We start from the raw sequence: 13,991 nt of genomic DNA, 5'->3' as shown, positions 1-13,991 counted from the left end.
AGGGACACGTGGAGCTGGATAGGGAGCCTGCCAACCTCGCCAACCCTTCCCCCCACAGCAGGGGTCCTGGGCCTTCCCCACCCCACAGCACCTGCGGCACCCCCAGACCACCCCCTAAGCCCAAGTTTTAGTCAGGTCCCGGGCCGTGAATTTTTGTTTACTGCCCGTGACCTGTCCATGACGTTTACTAAAAATATCTGTGACTAAAACATAGCCTTAGTCATAACTGATGCCATTTGCAATTGCCATACTGGAAAAAGAAGTTAGCAGGATTGTGTAAACTCTGAAATCATGTAAAATGATGATTTGGCCAAAGAAAAATGTCAGGGTTTTTGTTTTTTTCCCCCCCAGGAAATATTCCTAGAACAATATTGCCTGTGTTTAGGAAGGGGTATATATCTGGGGTATTTGATGATGGGGCAGAACTCAAAGACAAGGGAAATTTGAGTCCTCTTTAGGGTGTCAAATACTCAGAGTAGCCCCAAAATACACATAAACAAGTTAAAAACTCTTAAATCATACCTGAGCAGTTGATCTGTTCTCAGTCGCTCAGCTTTGTATAGCTGAAACCTCTTTACCTGCTCATTTGATATGGAGACCAAGTGAAGTGATTGGATATACAGTATAAACTGGGCCATTTCTACTCAGGTTACATAGTAATAATACAGTTCAATACACTTATATAGTGTAATTTATCCCCAAGAATACACACACACACACACACAGAGAGAGAGAGAGACCACTACGCACTGTGTGTATATAGCACTCTCTCGCTCTCTGATTGTGCTAGAATTGAAACTGCATGTAATATAGGCCTTTTGGCCCTGCAAAGTCTGCAGCCAAGGGACCTATGATTTGAGGGAAATACAAACGTGAAGGAGACGCTCAGCTTTCATTTAAGAAGAAAAAGTATGTTTCTAGCCCTCCTCCTTGCAAAGATCAACTTGAAAAACAGAAATTGACATAAAATGATTGCTAAGGGTAGGTCTATACTTACCGCCGGACCCGGAGGTAAGCAATCGATCTTCTGGGATCAATCCCGGAAGTGCTTGCCGTCGACGCCGGTACTCCTGCTCGGCGAGAGGAGTACGCGGCATCGATGGGGGAGCCTGCCTGCCGCGTCTGGACCCATGGTAAGTTCAAACTAAGGTACTTTGACTTCAGCTACGTTATTCACGTAGCTGAAGTTGCGTATCTTAGTTCGAAGTGGGGCGTTAGTGTAGACCAGGCCTACGTTTGAAAGGAAGAGGCAGCTGGGTTCCACTTCTGTAAGCAGGAGACTGGGGCAGAGTCAGGGAAGAATCTAAAGATTATCCCCCATACAATCACTTTTTATGTATAATGAATTAGTTAAGTTTGGGGTGTACTCCCAAAGAATTGTCTCACTAACCCTCACTAAAATCCTTAGGCTGGCCCTGTCCATAGAGGTCTGATAATTGTGGGCAGTAACTGATTACGATGGTAGACACAAGTAATTTGCTTCCAATGTCTGCCCAAAATTACCAAGGTTTGGTATGACTACAGAGGGTATTGTGTGTCTAGCATGTTCTTTGGAGCTATAAAATAATAAATAAATAATGGAATTTTAAAATTGATACATTGTCCAGGAGCTCAGTTTTAGCTCTCATCTGAAATATGGCAACTGCAGCAGCACAGTGCCTCCTAACACAATATAGGAACACAGTTTTAGTACTGCTCTAAAGGAAACTACCTCACTTTCTGAACCATTAACATAATTGTGGACTTTTCCTGGAATGTTCCCATCCAAATACTAATCTGGCCCAACCCTTATCATCTTGTAAATCTTGCTTGCTCAGAAGATCAGAGGGCAAGATGGTAAGAACAAAATCTCTCTTATTACTAACACATAGTTCCATGATGCTTCCAACTATTTTATTCCCATCTGAGATGATAAAGATAACTTGGGTGAGCCAGAGAGCTGCAAAGAGCAGTCTTATCACTCTGCATAATCAGCCATGGCGGCATACAGAGAAAAGAGACACAGAAGTGGGTGAGAAGGACAAAGATGGGGTAGCTGACTTGCAGTTTGACTTAGGCTATATCAAACTCTTGAAAGGAAACAGAGACTCCAATCTGGGTGGGGAACTTTGTACACAACCATACTACTACTAATAATAATAATAATTAAATACAATAGATAATTCTGCCCATAGAAGAGTCACAGTCAGACTTTCAGATCCCTGGATATATGTGCACTATCTGCTATAATACGCAAAATGCTACATCATTACAGAAAAGTAAACACTAAACCCCATCCATCAGTGTTTCCCTTGACATCTTTGTGGTCATATTTACAAGACTTTCTCCAGTAATCTCTAGTTTCAGTGAGGCAGTAACTCATTCTACCCGTTTTGCACAAAAACTCTCTTTTGGTCACCATAGCAACAATTTGCTGTTGACTCCAAACTCCCCTCAGGGCGTCATTATTTCAGGATAACTCCACCCTCCTGCCACGCTGCTTCTTTGCTTAATTACTTCATGAAATCCTGGCTTATCAGACAGATTTTCAATTAAATTAAAAGTAATAAAAATACTATTTTAAATTCTTCACTTTTTGTGCTGGAATTACACGCACTTAACAAAACACTTTAATGGAGTCACCCCATAATGTTCCTTCTGTCTCAGTGACCTTGAAGTTCTCGAACATCTGTCTTACCCTTATCTTTTCCTGAAATATTTTAGGCAGATGTAATTATAAAAAAAGTAATTAACCCCCAAAACTCAAGCCCTTAATTCAATTACTCATATGGTTTCTGCATAATTAAAATATAAGCAAATGTGGTCAGATATAGATTTTTTTTTTTAATACTGGTGGAAAAACACTTCTACAAATAACTTGTTTCTTTATACTGGAGACTGGAAGTTCAATCTATCTCCCTATATAAAGAAAAAGTCATCTGATTCAATTACCTGTGCAAAACAAAAGTATCTTCCTGTGTGACATTTTACACTGTGTTGTCTGAACTCCTTTTTCATTCCTTTTATATTGTTTCAGATATATGTGCTGCCCAAATTAAAAAGAGCACTGTTCCTAAGGTTCAGCAGTAAACACTAATGTAGGTGCTACCTATGTGCCAGCTGAATAATAGGAAAAAAGACTAGGAGGGGCTGTTCCTATTGTGTGTGTTAGTGCTATACATTAATACCTGCACTGCTCTGCACCCACTGCGATAAGAGATGGTCGAGTTCATAGCTTTACTGAAATACTGGCTAGACCTGGGCAGGAAATGGTTTTTGTGTCCCAAAAAACTTTTTGAGATTTCAAAAAATTTCCTGTTCCATATTGAAAGGCTTCAGTTTTGTCCCAAAGTTTTTCACCATGAAAAATGAGCTTGAGAGACCCTCCCCAGAAAAGCCTATTGGTTAGGGCACTCACCTCTGATGAGGCTTCAAGTCCCTGCTCTGTCCTGACTGCGGGCTACTGGGTATTCAGGGTGGGTCTCTCTCAATCTCTCCTCTTGCAGCTGTTCCAGTTTGTGTAATTAATTAAATATTCAATGGACCAGAGAGAGGGCAGGAGTGGGATCAGGGCTGCGACAGGGAGATGGAGCACGGGGTGGTGGTTCAGGGGTGCAGGCTCTGGGCGGTGCTTACCTCAAGCAGCTCCCGGAAGCAGCAGCATGTCCCCCCTCTGGCTCCTATGCTGAGGCACACCGCATGCTCCCCTGTCCACAGGAACCATCCCTGCAGCTCCCATTGGCCACGGTTCCTGGACAATGGGAGCTGCCGGGGCGGTGCTTGAGGCAGGGTCAGCGTGCAGAGTGAGCCCTCTGCCTACCCCTATATATAGGAGCCAGAGTGGGATACACCGCTGCTTCCGGAAGCCGCATAGCCCCTGACACTGCTCCTTGGCTGGAGCGCCAGAGCAAGGCAAGGCCCAGACCCCTCTCACCAGTGGGACTCGAGGGCCAGATTAAAATGGCTGGAAGGCCGGATGTGGTCTGCGGGCCGTAGTTTACCCACCACTCCTATATCCCAATGGTTAGGGCACTTACCCAGGACTTCAACGTGCATCTCCCCTATCCCTATGATAATAAATAGACCTGAAGAACAGCTCTGTGTGAGCTCAAAAGCTTGTCTCACTCACCAACAGCTGCTCGTCCAATAAAAGGTATTACCTCTCCCACCTTATCTCTCCAATATCCTGGGACTGACATGACTACAACACCGTGGCATACAATTAATATTTAATTATTTATACAACGTGAAGCAGTTCCAACAGGAGCGACTGAGAGACCCACCCCAGAATACACAGTAATTCTGTAATGGTTCACATCAAGGCACTACCTATTCAATGTCTGACTTATTTTAATTATTTTCTACTTTAACATCACCTTCACCCTTCTCCAAAGCTTAAATTTGATACTTACTGATGCCAACAGCTGTAATAAGCTTGATTGCTAGGTCTGGAATTTCACATTGGATAAAAAATGGTTCCAAAATATAGCGTCCAAATGCCAAGGATATCACTGCTGTGGCAGCAGGGCTAAGGTAAACAGAAAGAAAGAATCAAGAAATGATGGTTAATCTACACCAGTGGATAAACAATGTTCACACAGGATCATCTTCATTATCACAAAACTGAGTTCAATTTAACTGTGGTGTGTCCTTCGTAACTGTGTAAATCCACAGTGTCTGAATATAGTGGAGGTTCTCAGGAGTACATAATCACTTATGCTTTGCTCAGATGCTACTGAACTATCATCATCACTTTTATCAACATGGACTGACTTATGAGACTGACTTATGACTTACCTGTTGTACTACAGTCAGAAATGACATGCACTGGAGATTTATGAACACAGTCTTTATTCATTCCCTTTAAATCAAATAGGATCAGGTACCAGATAATAGCTGGTATTTAAATCCAACTTTATAGAAGTTTATGTGGATAGAATTTTAATGTTTGCATGCATCTCATTCTTCACAAGAGAATTTCAAAGTTTAGAGATTCTTCTTTATTCAGATAAGCATCCTAAAAATATCCAGTACTTGTACCAAAGTCCTAGTGTATTTAATCGTGATGAAGTGGTGTCACTAAATTGTAATTGTAAATAGGCTTCTGTGAATCATTTCTGCTTCCTGTCCTGGTCAAAAGCTTCAAGTCCCTTTCAACATGGAGAATATTCCTCAAAGACAGTGAGAGAGCACTTATTGCACAATGAAATGTGCAGAAAGAAAGTACATATTACAGAGATGGGTGAGGTGATTTCAAGAGCAGGAGATAGCTCACATCAATATATGCAAGACCAGCTTAATAAGGGATATGCCTCCTCTTCTTTTTAAGACAAGGGAGAAAGTTAGCCAGAGGCCTTAGCATTAACCCAGATATTGACATCAGTTTGCCCTGTTACTCTAGGTTAGACGTAGTCATGTTGCCTACATAGTGGTGTTCCAGGAATTCTGTTTACGGAAATATTATTTCTACCTGCTCAGACAGCTATTTGTGCTTCCATCACTGAGTTACAAACAATAAGGAGCTAAGGGCCAGGGATACCTTTGATCTGATTCCCCTGGAGCAAGGCCCAGCCCATACAGATTAATATTATAGTATTTTTATTTCCGCTTGTGGTCAAAACCAGGAAGTGCAACAGTCCTTGCAAATTCAAACAAAACAAAAAGTTAAGTACACTTTTTATTCAAAGTTCAGTAAAGGTCTGGTTCAGTCTAGAGGAGAGATGAAAGTTTAGGTAATTTTGTATTTAAACTTGTTCAACAATCCTTACCAGAGTATCTTTACAGAAACACCTTATAGAATATAACAATGGTGAAACCAACAGAAATTAAACAAGACTGTATTGAAACTGCTCTAAAAAACTCTAGAATTTAAATAAAGAATAATAGTCTGTCTATGGGATTTAAACCATCCTTTAGAATGTAATAGCTAATATCCATGCCATAAAATTTTATGAGACAATTTTAAAATTCTATTGAGAGGTTATTATTGTGTGTTAAATTCCACAAGGGAGCTGCATCTCTGAAAAGAAAAATATTTTCTTAATGTTGTGACTCAGCCACTATATCATAGATTGTGTTGGATCAGACTGCCGGCAAGCAAATGCTAAAACTATCTTGTTAACAAAGGTTCTGTGTTGGTTAAGGGAGGGTTGCTGTTTGCACACATTTACCACTCCCGCACCCATCCTCATACATGGGGGTTTAATGGCTTAGCAGACACTCAGGGCCTGATTCTCTTCTCATTTACATGTCACTATATTAACTTCAATTGAGTTACTTCTAATTTACACAGGAGTAAGTGAGAGGAGACTCAAGCACCCCCAGCGTTCAGTTAGCATCAGGTTGTTTGTACTGCTACAAATCAACCATCAGACCAGATCTTTTGAGTATCCACACACAACTTCCTTCTTCAATTCCAGTGCTCTCTTCAAGAACTTTACCTAATCTTTTTTTACAAAGACCTCTTTTTAATTCTCTTAAAGAGAGAGTGATGGTTAGCTGCACCACTACAATTTTTACACTCCTGCTTTCCTAAATTGTGCCTGCAATAAATACTGTGGCTTAATGAGCATTTATATGCTCTCATTTTTCTGTGGATTGCGCTAACAGCTACAGTCCACAAATAAGAGAGCAGAGGGTCAAAGTAACAATACACTTTGCATTGTATTGCAAATGTGAAGAAAAGTTGGCAAAGTAGATACACCTTGTGCACTTCTCTTGCTTTCAGTAATAGGTATAAAGAGAATGTATCCCTTGCAAACAAAGGATAGTAGCTGACTATGTGTGGATAGAAGTAGGAAAATTAACACCAGCACATCCCATAGCTCTAAATAGGTTGCAGTATGACATTGTCCAACCTATGGTTTAAGCCCTGTTAGCAACCACTTGACATGGTTTTATAACACAGGTCTAACATGGTTCTCGGGGTGGGGAGAGGAGGAGAAAATATCCCTGAATGAACTGGTGAGAGAAAGTGTATGTGAAAGTCACATTTAAACGTAACCGTTGCTAGCACAGTTTAATTTATATCACACAGAATTGAAACGTCCCTTGGATTTGTAATACTGTGGCTGAAATGATATATGGGAGCAGGAAATGTTTATTCTTTATTGTGGCTGCTCCACTAGTCTGTGGTTTTCATAATCCTGCAGTCTTTCAGAGGAAAAAGGACACAGCTGAGGAATGTGTGTGTAACTTTTCTGACTCCTTAAAAGTCACTGCTTAGAACACAAAGTACATATTGGGTGGCTAGTTCTTTCCACAGTAACAACCAATTAGTTCACAGCCATAGGAATCAGAAATAAAACTCTACATGGAATTTCAGCAATGTAATTCTGATAACTACAAGTTATAACAAGTACGCCCCCATAATTATTTCTCAGAATTACTGATTCACGGATGGTTTGACTTTATTCTCATGCAGAGTTTATATTTATTTGGGTGTGGGACAGGCTATGATGAAAATGAATGTTCTCGTGACATCATCAGGATGTTGACACATTTTAAACAAACTTCGGGTTCAGCGTGACTTAGCATTATTACTGCGTTTAACCAACTTAGTCTGTGCTAGAATTTGGATCCTTGCCCATTTTTATGTTAGTCTGGCAGTGAGATCAAATAAAGCATGTGCACTGTGATTAGCTTGCTGCATGAGAGGAAGTAAGTCTTACTAAAGCCAAGCAGATTTGAAGTGACCTGCGTTTATTTTATGTAGGTGAATTGTCATAACTATATAGTTATGACAATAGAAATAGTTCAAATAGATTTCAAGGGACTAACTTTCTATAATCAATTTGAATATGATAACTGATATCCATTAAAATTGTGGGTGTTGGTTTGATATAAAGACACTTATATTTATTACACTTTAAGGCTCCAACAGCGTACACACCTGTAGCATAAGACACAAAACAACACAATAAGGCAGATTCTTGGCCCAAGTTAAGTACTTATGGACTTAAAGCTGCTTTACATTGGCAGCTGGGGATTCTCCTGTTTTAGAGTAATATCTGAGTGCTGTAAACCTGCCATAGCCAGCTCTAAATTTCTCACACCTTCACAGAGGAGAAAATGTAGGGGCATGAGCAGAGCACATGGTTCTCTGGCGAGCCATGGCCAGCTGAACAGTACTCTAGTGATATGCCTACAACACAGGGTAAGCCCAGGGTTCAAACTCAGACTCAAGCCTAACCCCCCTTCCTTCTACACACAAATCATGCTGACCCACGGCTTGGACCCAGGATCTCAGGATCCCACAGGGGTGGAACATCCAAGCCTGAGTCAAGCTGGGACCCAGGGACCTGGGACCTATTGCTTTGCATTGTAGATGCTATCCCACTGGACTCATGTTCTAAGGGTCCATCAAAAATATCCCACAATTCCACAGGCTGACTACCTTTGTCCTCTGGACAGCCAAGTTTGGTGAACAGTCAAGTTTTCCCAAACTGCACCATGAACAAAGGGCTAGAGCGGCCACATTTTGGGAGGGTAATTAGACTCGGGTTTGCAAAATGCTGTTTAGATGCTGAAGCTCCATGTTGGGACAATTCCTATCCTGGGGTTACAAATGAGTGTAGATGCTCAACCCCTAGGTTATCAAAACCAGGGTCTGCTAACTCAAATTCCGATAACCCTGGATTACATTGCAGTGTAGACATACCCAAGGATACTATTCCTGTCTCTATTGAGGGAGGTAGAAAGATAGTTTAGAGCTACCTTTGCATCCCTCCTCAACTATTCCAAGCCAGAGTTCACTTCCACAAATCTAAGTAGGTAGCCAACACATGACATACTGTGAATTCAAAAGGTAGGTCCTTTAGAGTATTTTTAAATATGATGTGTGGGTATCAGCACTATTACTGACATGGGCGAGCATTGCAGGCTTTGCAGAAGAATTGAAATCAAGTAGCTGAATTTTTATGAAAACCAGTTCACTTTAAATCATTTTTCTTAAAAATATCTTGAAACCAAATCGTCAGTGCTGGCAAATGAAATAGAACCAGTAAGTGTCCTGCAGCAGAAATACTTAAAAAAAAAAACCACCACAGCTGGAAGATCAAAATCCATTTGATTATTTCTGTCCCCCTCATATCTGAGGTTTCTCTTTGTATTTGAAACAGCATTGACAGTGGACAGAGAAGGTAAATAGAACCCTCAGCACACTTACCGTATTATAAGCAGTTCCACCCAGACTCTAACAAAAGCCGGTAATGGGCCAAATGCCTCCAGGATGTAAGTGTAGTGGCCACCGGATTTCTTGATACACGTTCCCAGTTCAGCATAGCACAGTGCACCTATGGAAATGTATTTAAAATTGAAATGTTGTATCGTAAGACATAACCAATAATATTTATTCAAAACTTTTGTGATACATGAGCATTAGGAACAGACTAAACAATAGAGCAAGTTATTCACTGAGTAATTATTTCTGACAAGTTTGACATATTTCTTCAAATAAGTTGTTTGTAAATACATTTTTCATTAGTTCAATCAGCCCTGTAAGGGCCCAAATATTTGTGTATAATTTATTCAATTACATTTTTCTGTAACCCACTGAATAGGTAATTTACTAATACAGTTTCTCATTACTCAACCAGCTCTAGTAAACAGATAGATGAAAATGCTGTGTCATGCTAGCTTAGAATCATAGAATATCAGAGTTGGAAGGGACCTCAGGAGGTCATCTAGTCCAACCCCTGCTCAAAGCAGGTTGTCTGGCTACCCACCAAACAATGACAAAAGGTGTGTCTACACTTGGAGAGGGGTGTGTGATTCCCAGCTCAAGGAGACATACTCGTACTAGGTCACATCGAGCTAGCACACTAAAAACAGAGTATAGCCATGGCAGCACAAGTAACAGGAGGGAACGGGATACCCAAAAGCCCTGTGACTAGGAAATATCATTGGTTTACTCTCTGCTGAGATTACAAGGGCCTGGAAACTGTACCACACGTTCTGAGGCACATTGATGGAGCAATGTCAGGAAGTGTCCACTGTTGATTCAGGACTTCATTCTCTAAGATATCAATGTGTTGTGTACTAGCACCACCCCCACTCCTCAAATCTGGTTGTTCAGTGCTTGCACATTACTGCATTTGTTCCTAGCTCTGGGAAGCTTCATGGGTTTCTGTTTTGCAAGATGACTTCACATTTCCTTAGTAAGAGGAATCTTTCATTCTTCAATATGTTTACACTGGATCAAATAAAAAGAAAACCAGTGTTGTGTTATTACTTTAGAAGGTCTGGTCATGCAAAAGTCATTTGGTCCACTGTGGAGGGACTGTACAGCACAATGATGACCCTCGGAAAGCTCCCTGAGGCTGCCACATGCACAATATGCATCCTCAGCCTTTATGGAGCATTCAGCAGCATGCCAGAACAACAACATGGACCTGCATTAAATATTCTTAGCCATGTACCATCCCTCCAGTCTTTGTGTCTGCTGGGGTGTTTAATAGGCCACCACACCGTTACAAAAAAAAGCCAATAGATTCTCAGCTCCACGTGTGGACAGCATCAGTCAAGGAGAGATTTACCAACACTAACAAATGCAGTCAACCTGTTCATTAGTGTGTGCACAGTGTTTGAGCAGCCTTTGGGAATCAATGATAAAGTGATATGGTGTCTAGTGTTATGATCAATACAATATATGCAGTTATCAATTATGTGTTCTCTAATTAATTTATGTCACTGTAATTATAAGATATAAAGCTCATTTGTCAAAAACATACAGCATCTTAAATGTCCAGGGTTATGCAGAGACATGCATACATCTGCTATAGCTATTGCAATACAAAAAACACCAAATAATACATAATTTTAGAGATGGATTTGTAATTCAAAGGGCTTCTATTCTGTTCTTATTCTGACAGCAGCCCATTAAATCATGCATTTTAATGAAGAATATCAGGCATATCTCATTTCTTTGGTAAATAAAGTTGGGTAAACTTTATTTGAGATTATTCAAGGTACCTGATAATCTATTTAGAGTCACATTTAATAAACCTATTGGCAGATTTTCTCTTGCCAAGCGCGTCTGGAGAGACACAATATAGAATCAGTCTGAGGTAACTACTGTAATGTTGCAGTACATGTTTCACAGTGACCCTCACTGATCAAATAGGTGAACTTTGTATAAGATTTACCACAGCATGTAGTGTAGGGGAAATCTCAATAATTTACTACACTTTTAATCACTTGCTCATATAACACATACCTACATTAAAGTGTATAGTGCTATGTTGAGGCAAGTTCTATCTCTAGTTTAATCTAAAGGCCAGCGTCTCCTAACTAGGTTCCAAGTTATGTGTCAGCTCTCACTTCACTTGTAGAGGAGGATTTCGGTCTAAGGCAGAACCTCCAAAGTTCCACAGTAGATTTTTGTTGTGCATGGTACTTTGGCATCAAAATAGTACGTTTAGCTTCTGATTAAAATTGATCCTAACTTTCTTCAACTGCACATTTAGCTAGGGCCTTATGTTCCTTCTTAACAGCTGATGCCTCTTTTAAGTCCACAGCCAATTTACACAAGATGACATTTATATGGTTTTAAGCAGATGTTACTCAGTGCTTGCCCTCAAGACCACTTGCCAGAAAACAAGTAGTCTGTCAGAAAATATATGGCAGTAGTTAAAACCCTCAGTAAGTGTTAGCTGCTAAGTTCCATAATTTTTTGTGACATGGTCTTTCATAGTGATATTGTGAATTGGTGAATAAGGTGAAAAAAACAGTAACAAAGTTTTCTCTCACTCACTCTCTTGCCAATAAAAATTTTGTCCAGCAGAAGCTATTCAATTCAGAGCTTAATCTAGTCAGTGGGGAGCTGGATCATGCTGTCTATACATTTCACAGGTATTCAGATTGATTGGTCCATATCCCCAATTGCCAACACCTTGCAAGCATGCTGTAAACGAACCATTACAACTAGAACAAAAAGTCACAAATAAAACATAGTATACTTCCCTCTCCTCTTACTTTAGGGACTCATAAGAAACATTATTTGGTCTTATAATATTTATAAAAAGGTACAGCAGGGTTTTGTGTCATAATGATTGTGAAAGAGATAATGCCAAATTCATAGTACAGACACTATCAAATAACAAAAAAAAAAATATCTGTAGCCTTATTGGTCCTCACATATCAGATTGGTCTTTGATATCCAATAGAAGAGGGGAAAATCCACCAGCTACCCCCAAGGATCAATTATAAAGTTTCACCAACTTACCAAACAGTGAGAGGATACCACACACTGTCCAGAGAATCAAGGACATTCCCACACTGCCTGTGTTCTTTAGGATCCCTTTGGGCGAGATGAAGATTCCTGCTCCAATGATAGTGCCAATTATAATGGATACCCCTCTCAAAAAAGTTACTTTCTTCTTCAGCACCACTTTTTCTTCTTGGGCTGGCTCTTTACTGTCCAGAGAGGGCAACCTGCCAATAGATTGCCCCTGCAAAGAGCTTCCATTAGAGATTGTGGAGAGAGCAGGTTTCCTAAACATGCTATAGTGCCACCAACACACTCAAGACAAACAAAATAAAAAACTTTCTGGCAAGCACTCAAAGTTTCTTCCCTTCAATCTTTGTGCTATTTTTCTAACTGCTCTCACTCTCTTTCTCTGCCTTATGTTACCTTTCAAGCTGCTCCTGCACACAGGTATAACACTCTGAAGTGTATTTAATATTCACTGCTGTATAAATACTACTTCGTAACACCTGTCCTTTCACGTTGTTAGCTGGTGCTGCCCTCTCATTGGAAACCAGCTCAGCTTCCGCATGGACTTGTATTTAAGCTCCTGTCATACCAAATTAGTCTGCTGAATGATGATGCAAATTCTCCAGGTTTGCATCAGCCATAAGAAAAGTCTCTGACATTACTCAGCATTTTCAAATGGCAACAGCATGTTGCACAACTGATTTGAGCTTCTTAGGAAGAACAAAGCTCTCACTTGAAAGGAAGTTTAACCAATCAGAAGGTAGTAGATTTCTGTCAACACACTCCCATATATTTAAAGGAACTTATAGTGAGACACACAAGCCTGATTTAAAACACAAAGATCTTTAGCCAGAAAGAAAAAAAAATCAAACAGGATGTGTCACCTTTGGTTCTATTCCAATTTTTTTTTTTTTTTCCAAAAAACTTTTAAACTAATATAGGTTTTGTGGGTTTAAACTTTTCTTTTTTAGTTGGTTGGTTTCTCTGAAATCTATCCCTTACCTGGACATTTACATAAAGACTACATACCTTTACATAAAGACTACATATAAACCTTTTCCTATGTTATGTTGCCTAGCAACAGCCAAATCAGACTAGTGAAAAATCTAGGTTATTTCCACAGTAATTCTCACATGTACAGAGTTTCTGGGATATTTGTAAATAATGCACAAATGAAAGTACCCCTTCAAGTCAAGTAAGCACTCTTGCTAATATTTACAGCAAATTCTTTTAAGAGATGATAGAATGATATCAACATTTCAGAGTACTGAATCGTCACGTCACAATGCCTCAGAAACCAGAAACACCATCTGATTGTCATGTCACAATAGTGCAGACATGGCCAAACTGTGGCTCTTTTGAGCACAGTTCAAAAGAGACGCACGGCCACATGCGTCTCTTTTACAGTTAAAGCGCGGCTCACAGAGCCCCCCCCCCCATCCAATTCCCCCATTCTCCACCTAGTAGACTGAGCGGGGGGAGCTCGGGGCTTCTGCCCTGCGGTGGGGGGACTAGGGGATTCCGCACTGCAGAGAGGGGAGTCTAAGGGCTTTAGCCCTGCAGGAAGAGTTGCAGCTCTCAAACTTCTGAAGACCATTATATGCAGCTTGGCGGGTCAATAAGTTTGGCCACTCCTGCAATAGCACTTTCCGGAGTGGATTACTTAATCTGTACTTAGATTTCTTGCTAACTCAGCTGAGTTACTTGATTTCAAACCAAAACATGAAAAGTAAAATAAAAAAGAAGCTTTCATTAAAAAAAAAAATCAATAGTCCTTGAGCACTTACAACCTCATCAC

General features: G+C 40.3%; 1 protein-coding gene across 1 annotated transcript in view; it reads right to left on the bottom strand.

The window, feature by feature from the left end:
• The window catches only part of SLC7A11 (solute carrier family 7 member 11), a 71,959-nt gene extending 59,299 nt beyond the window's left edge, over nt 1–12,660 (bottom strand). The window contains exons 1-3 of the mRNA XM_054030808.1: nt 12,203–12,660; nt 9,146–9,272; nt 4,392–4,507 (exon numbers count right to left, since the gene is read on the bottom strand). Of these exons, the coding sequence (XP_053886783.1) occupies nt 4,392–4,507; nt 9,146–9,272; nt 12,203–12,479 (520 nt within the window). The 5' untranslated portion in view covers nt 12,480–12,660. The remainder of the gene's footprint in view (nt 1–4,391; nt 4,508–9,145; nt 9,273–12,202) is intronic.
• Nucleotides 12,661–13,991: the final 1,331 nt, after the last annotated feature.

Source organism: Malaclemys terrapin, chromosome 5, assembly GCF_027887155.1.
Source record: "Malaclemys terrapin pileata isolate rMalTer1 chromosome 5, rMalTer1.hap1, whole genome shotgun sequence".
Lineage (NCBI taxonomy): Eukaryota > Metazoa > Chordata > Testudines > Emydidae > Malaclemys > Malaclemys terrapin.
This window is presented reverse-complemented; position numbering and strand designations above follow the sequence as displayed.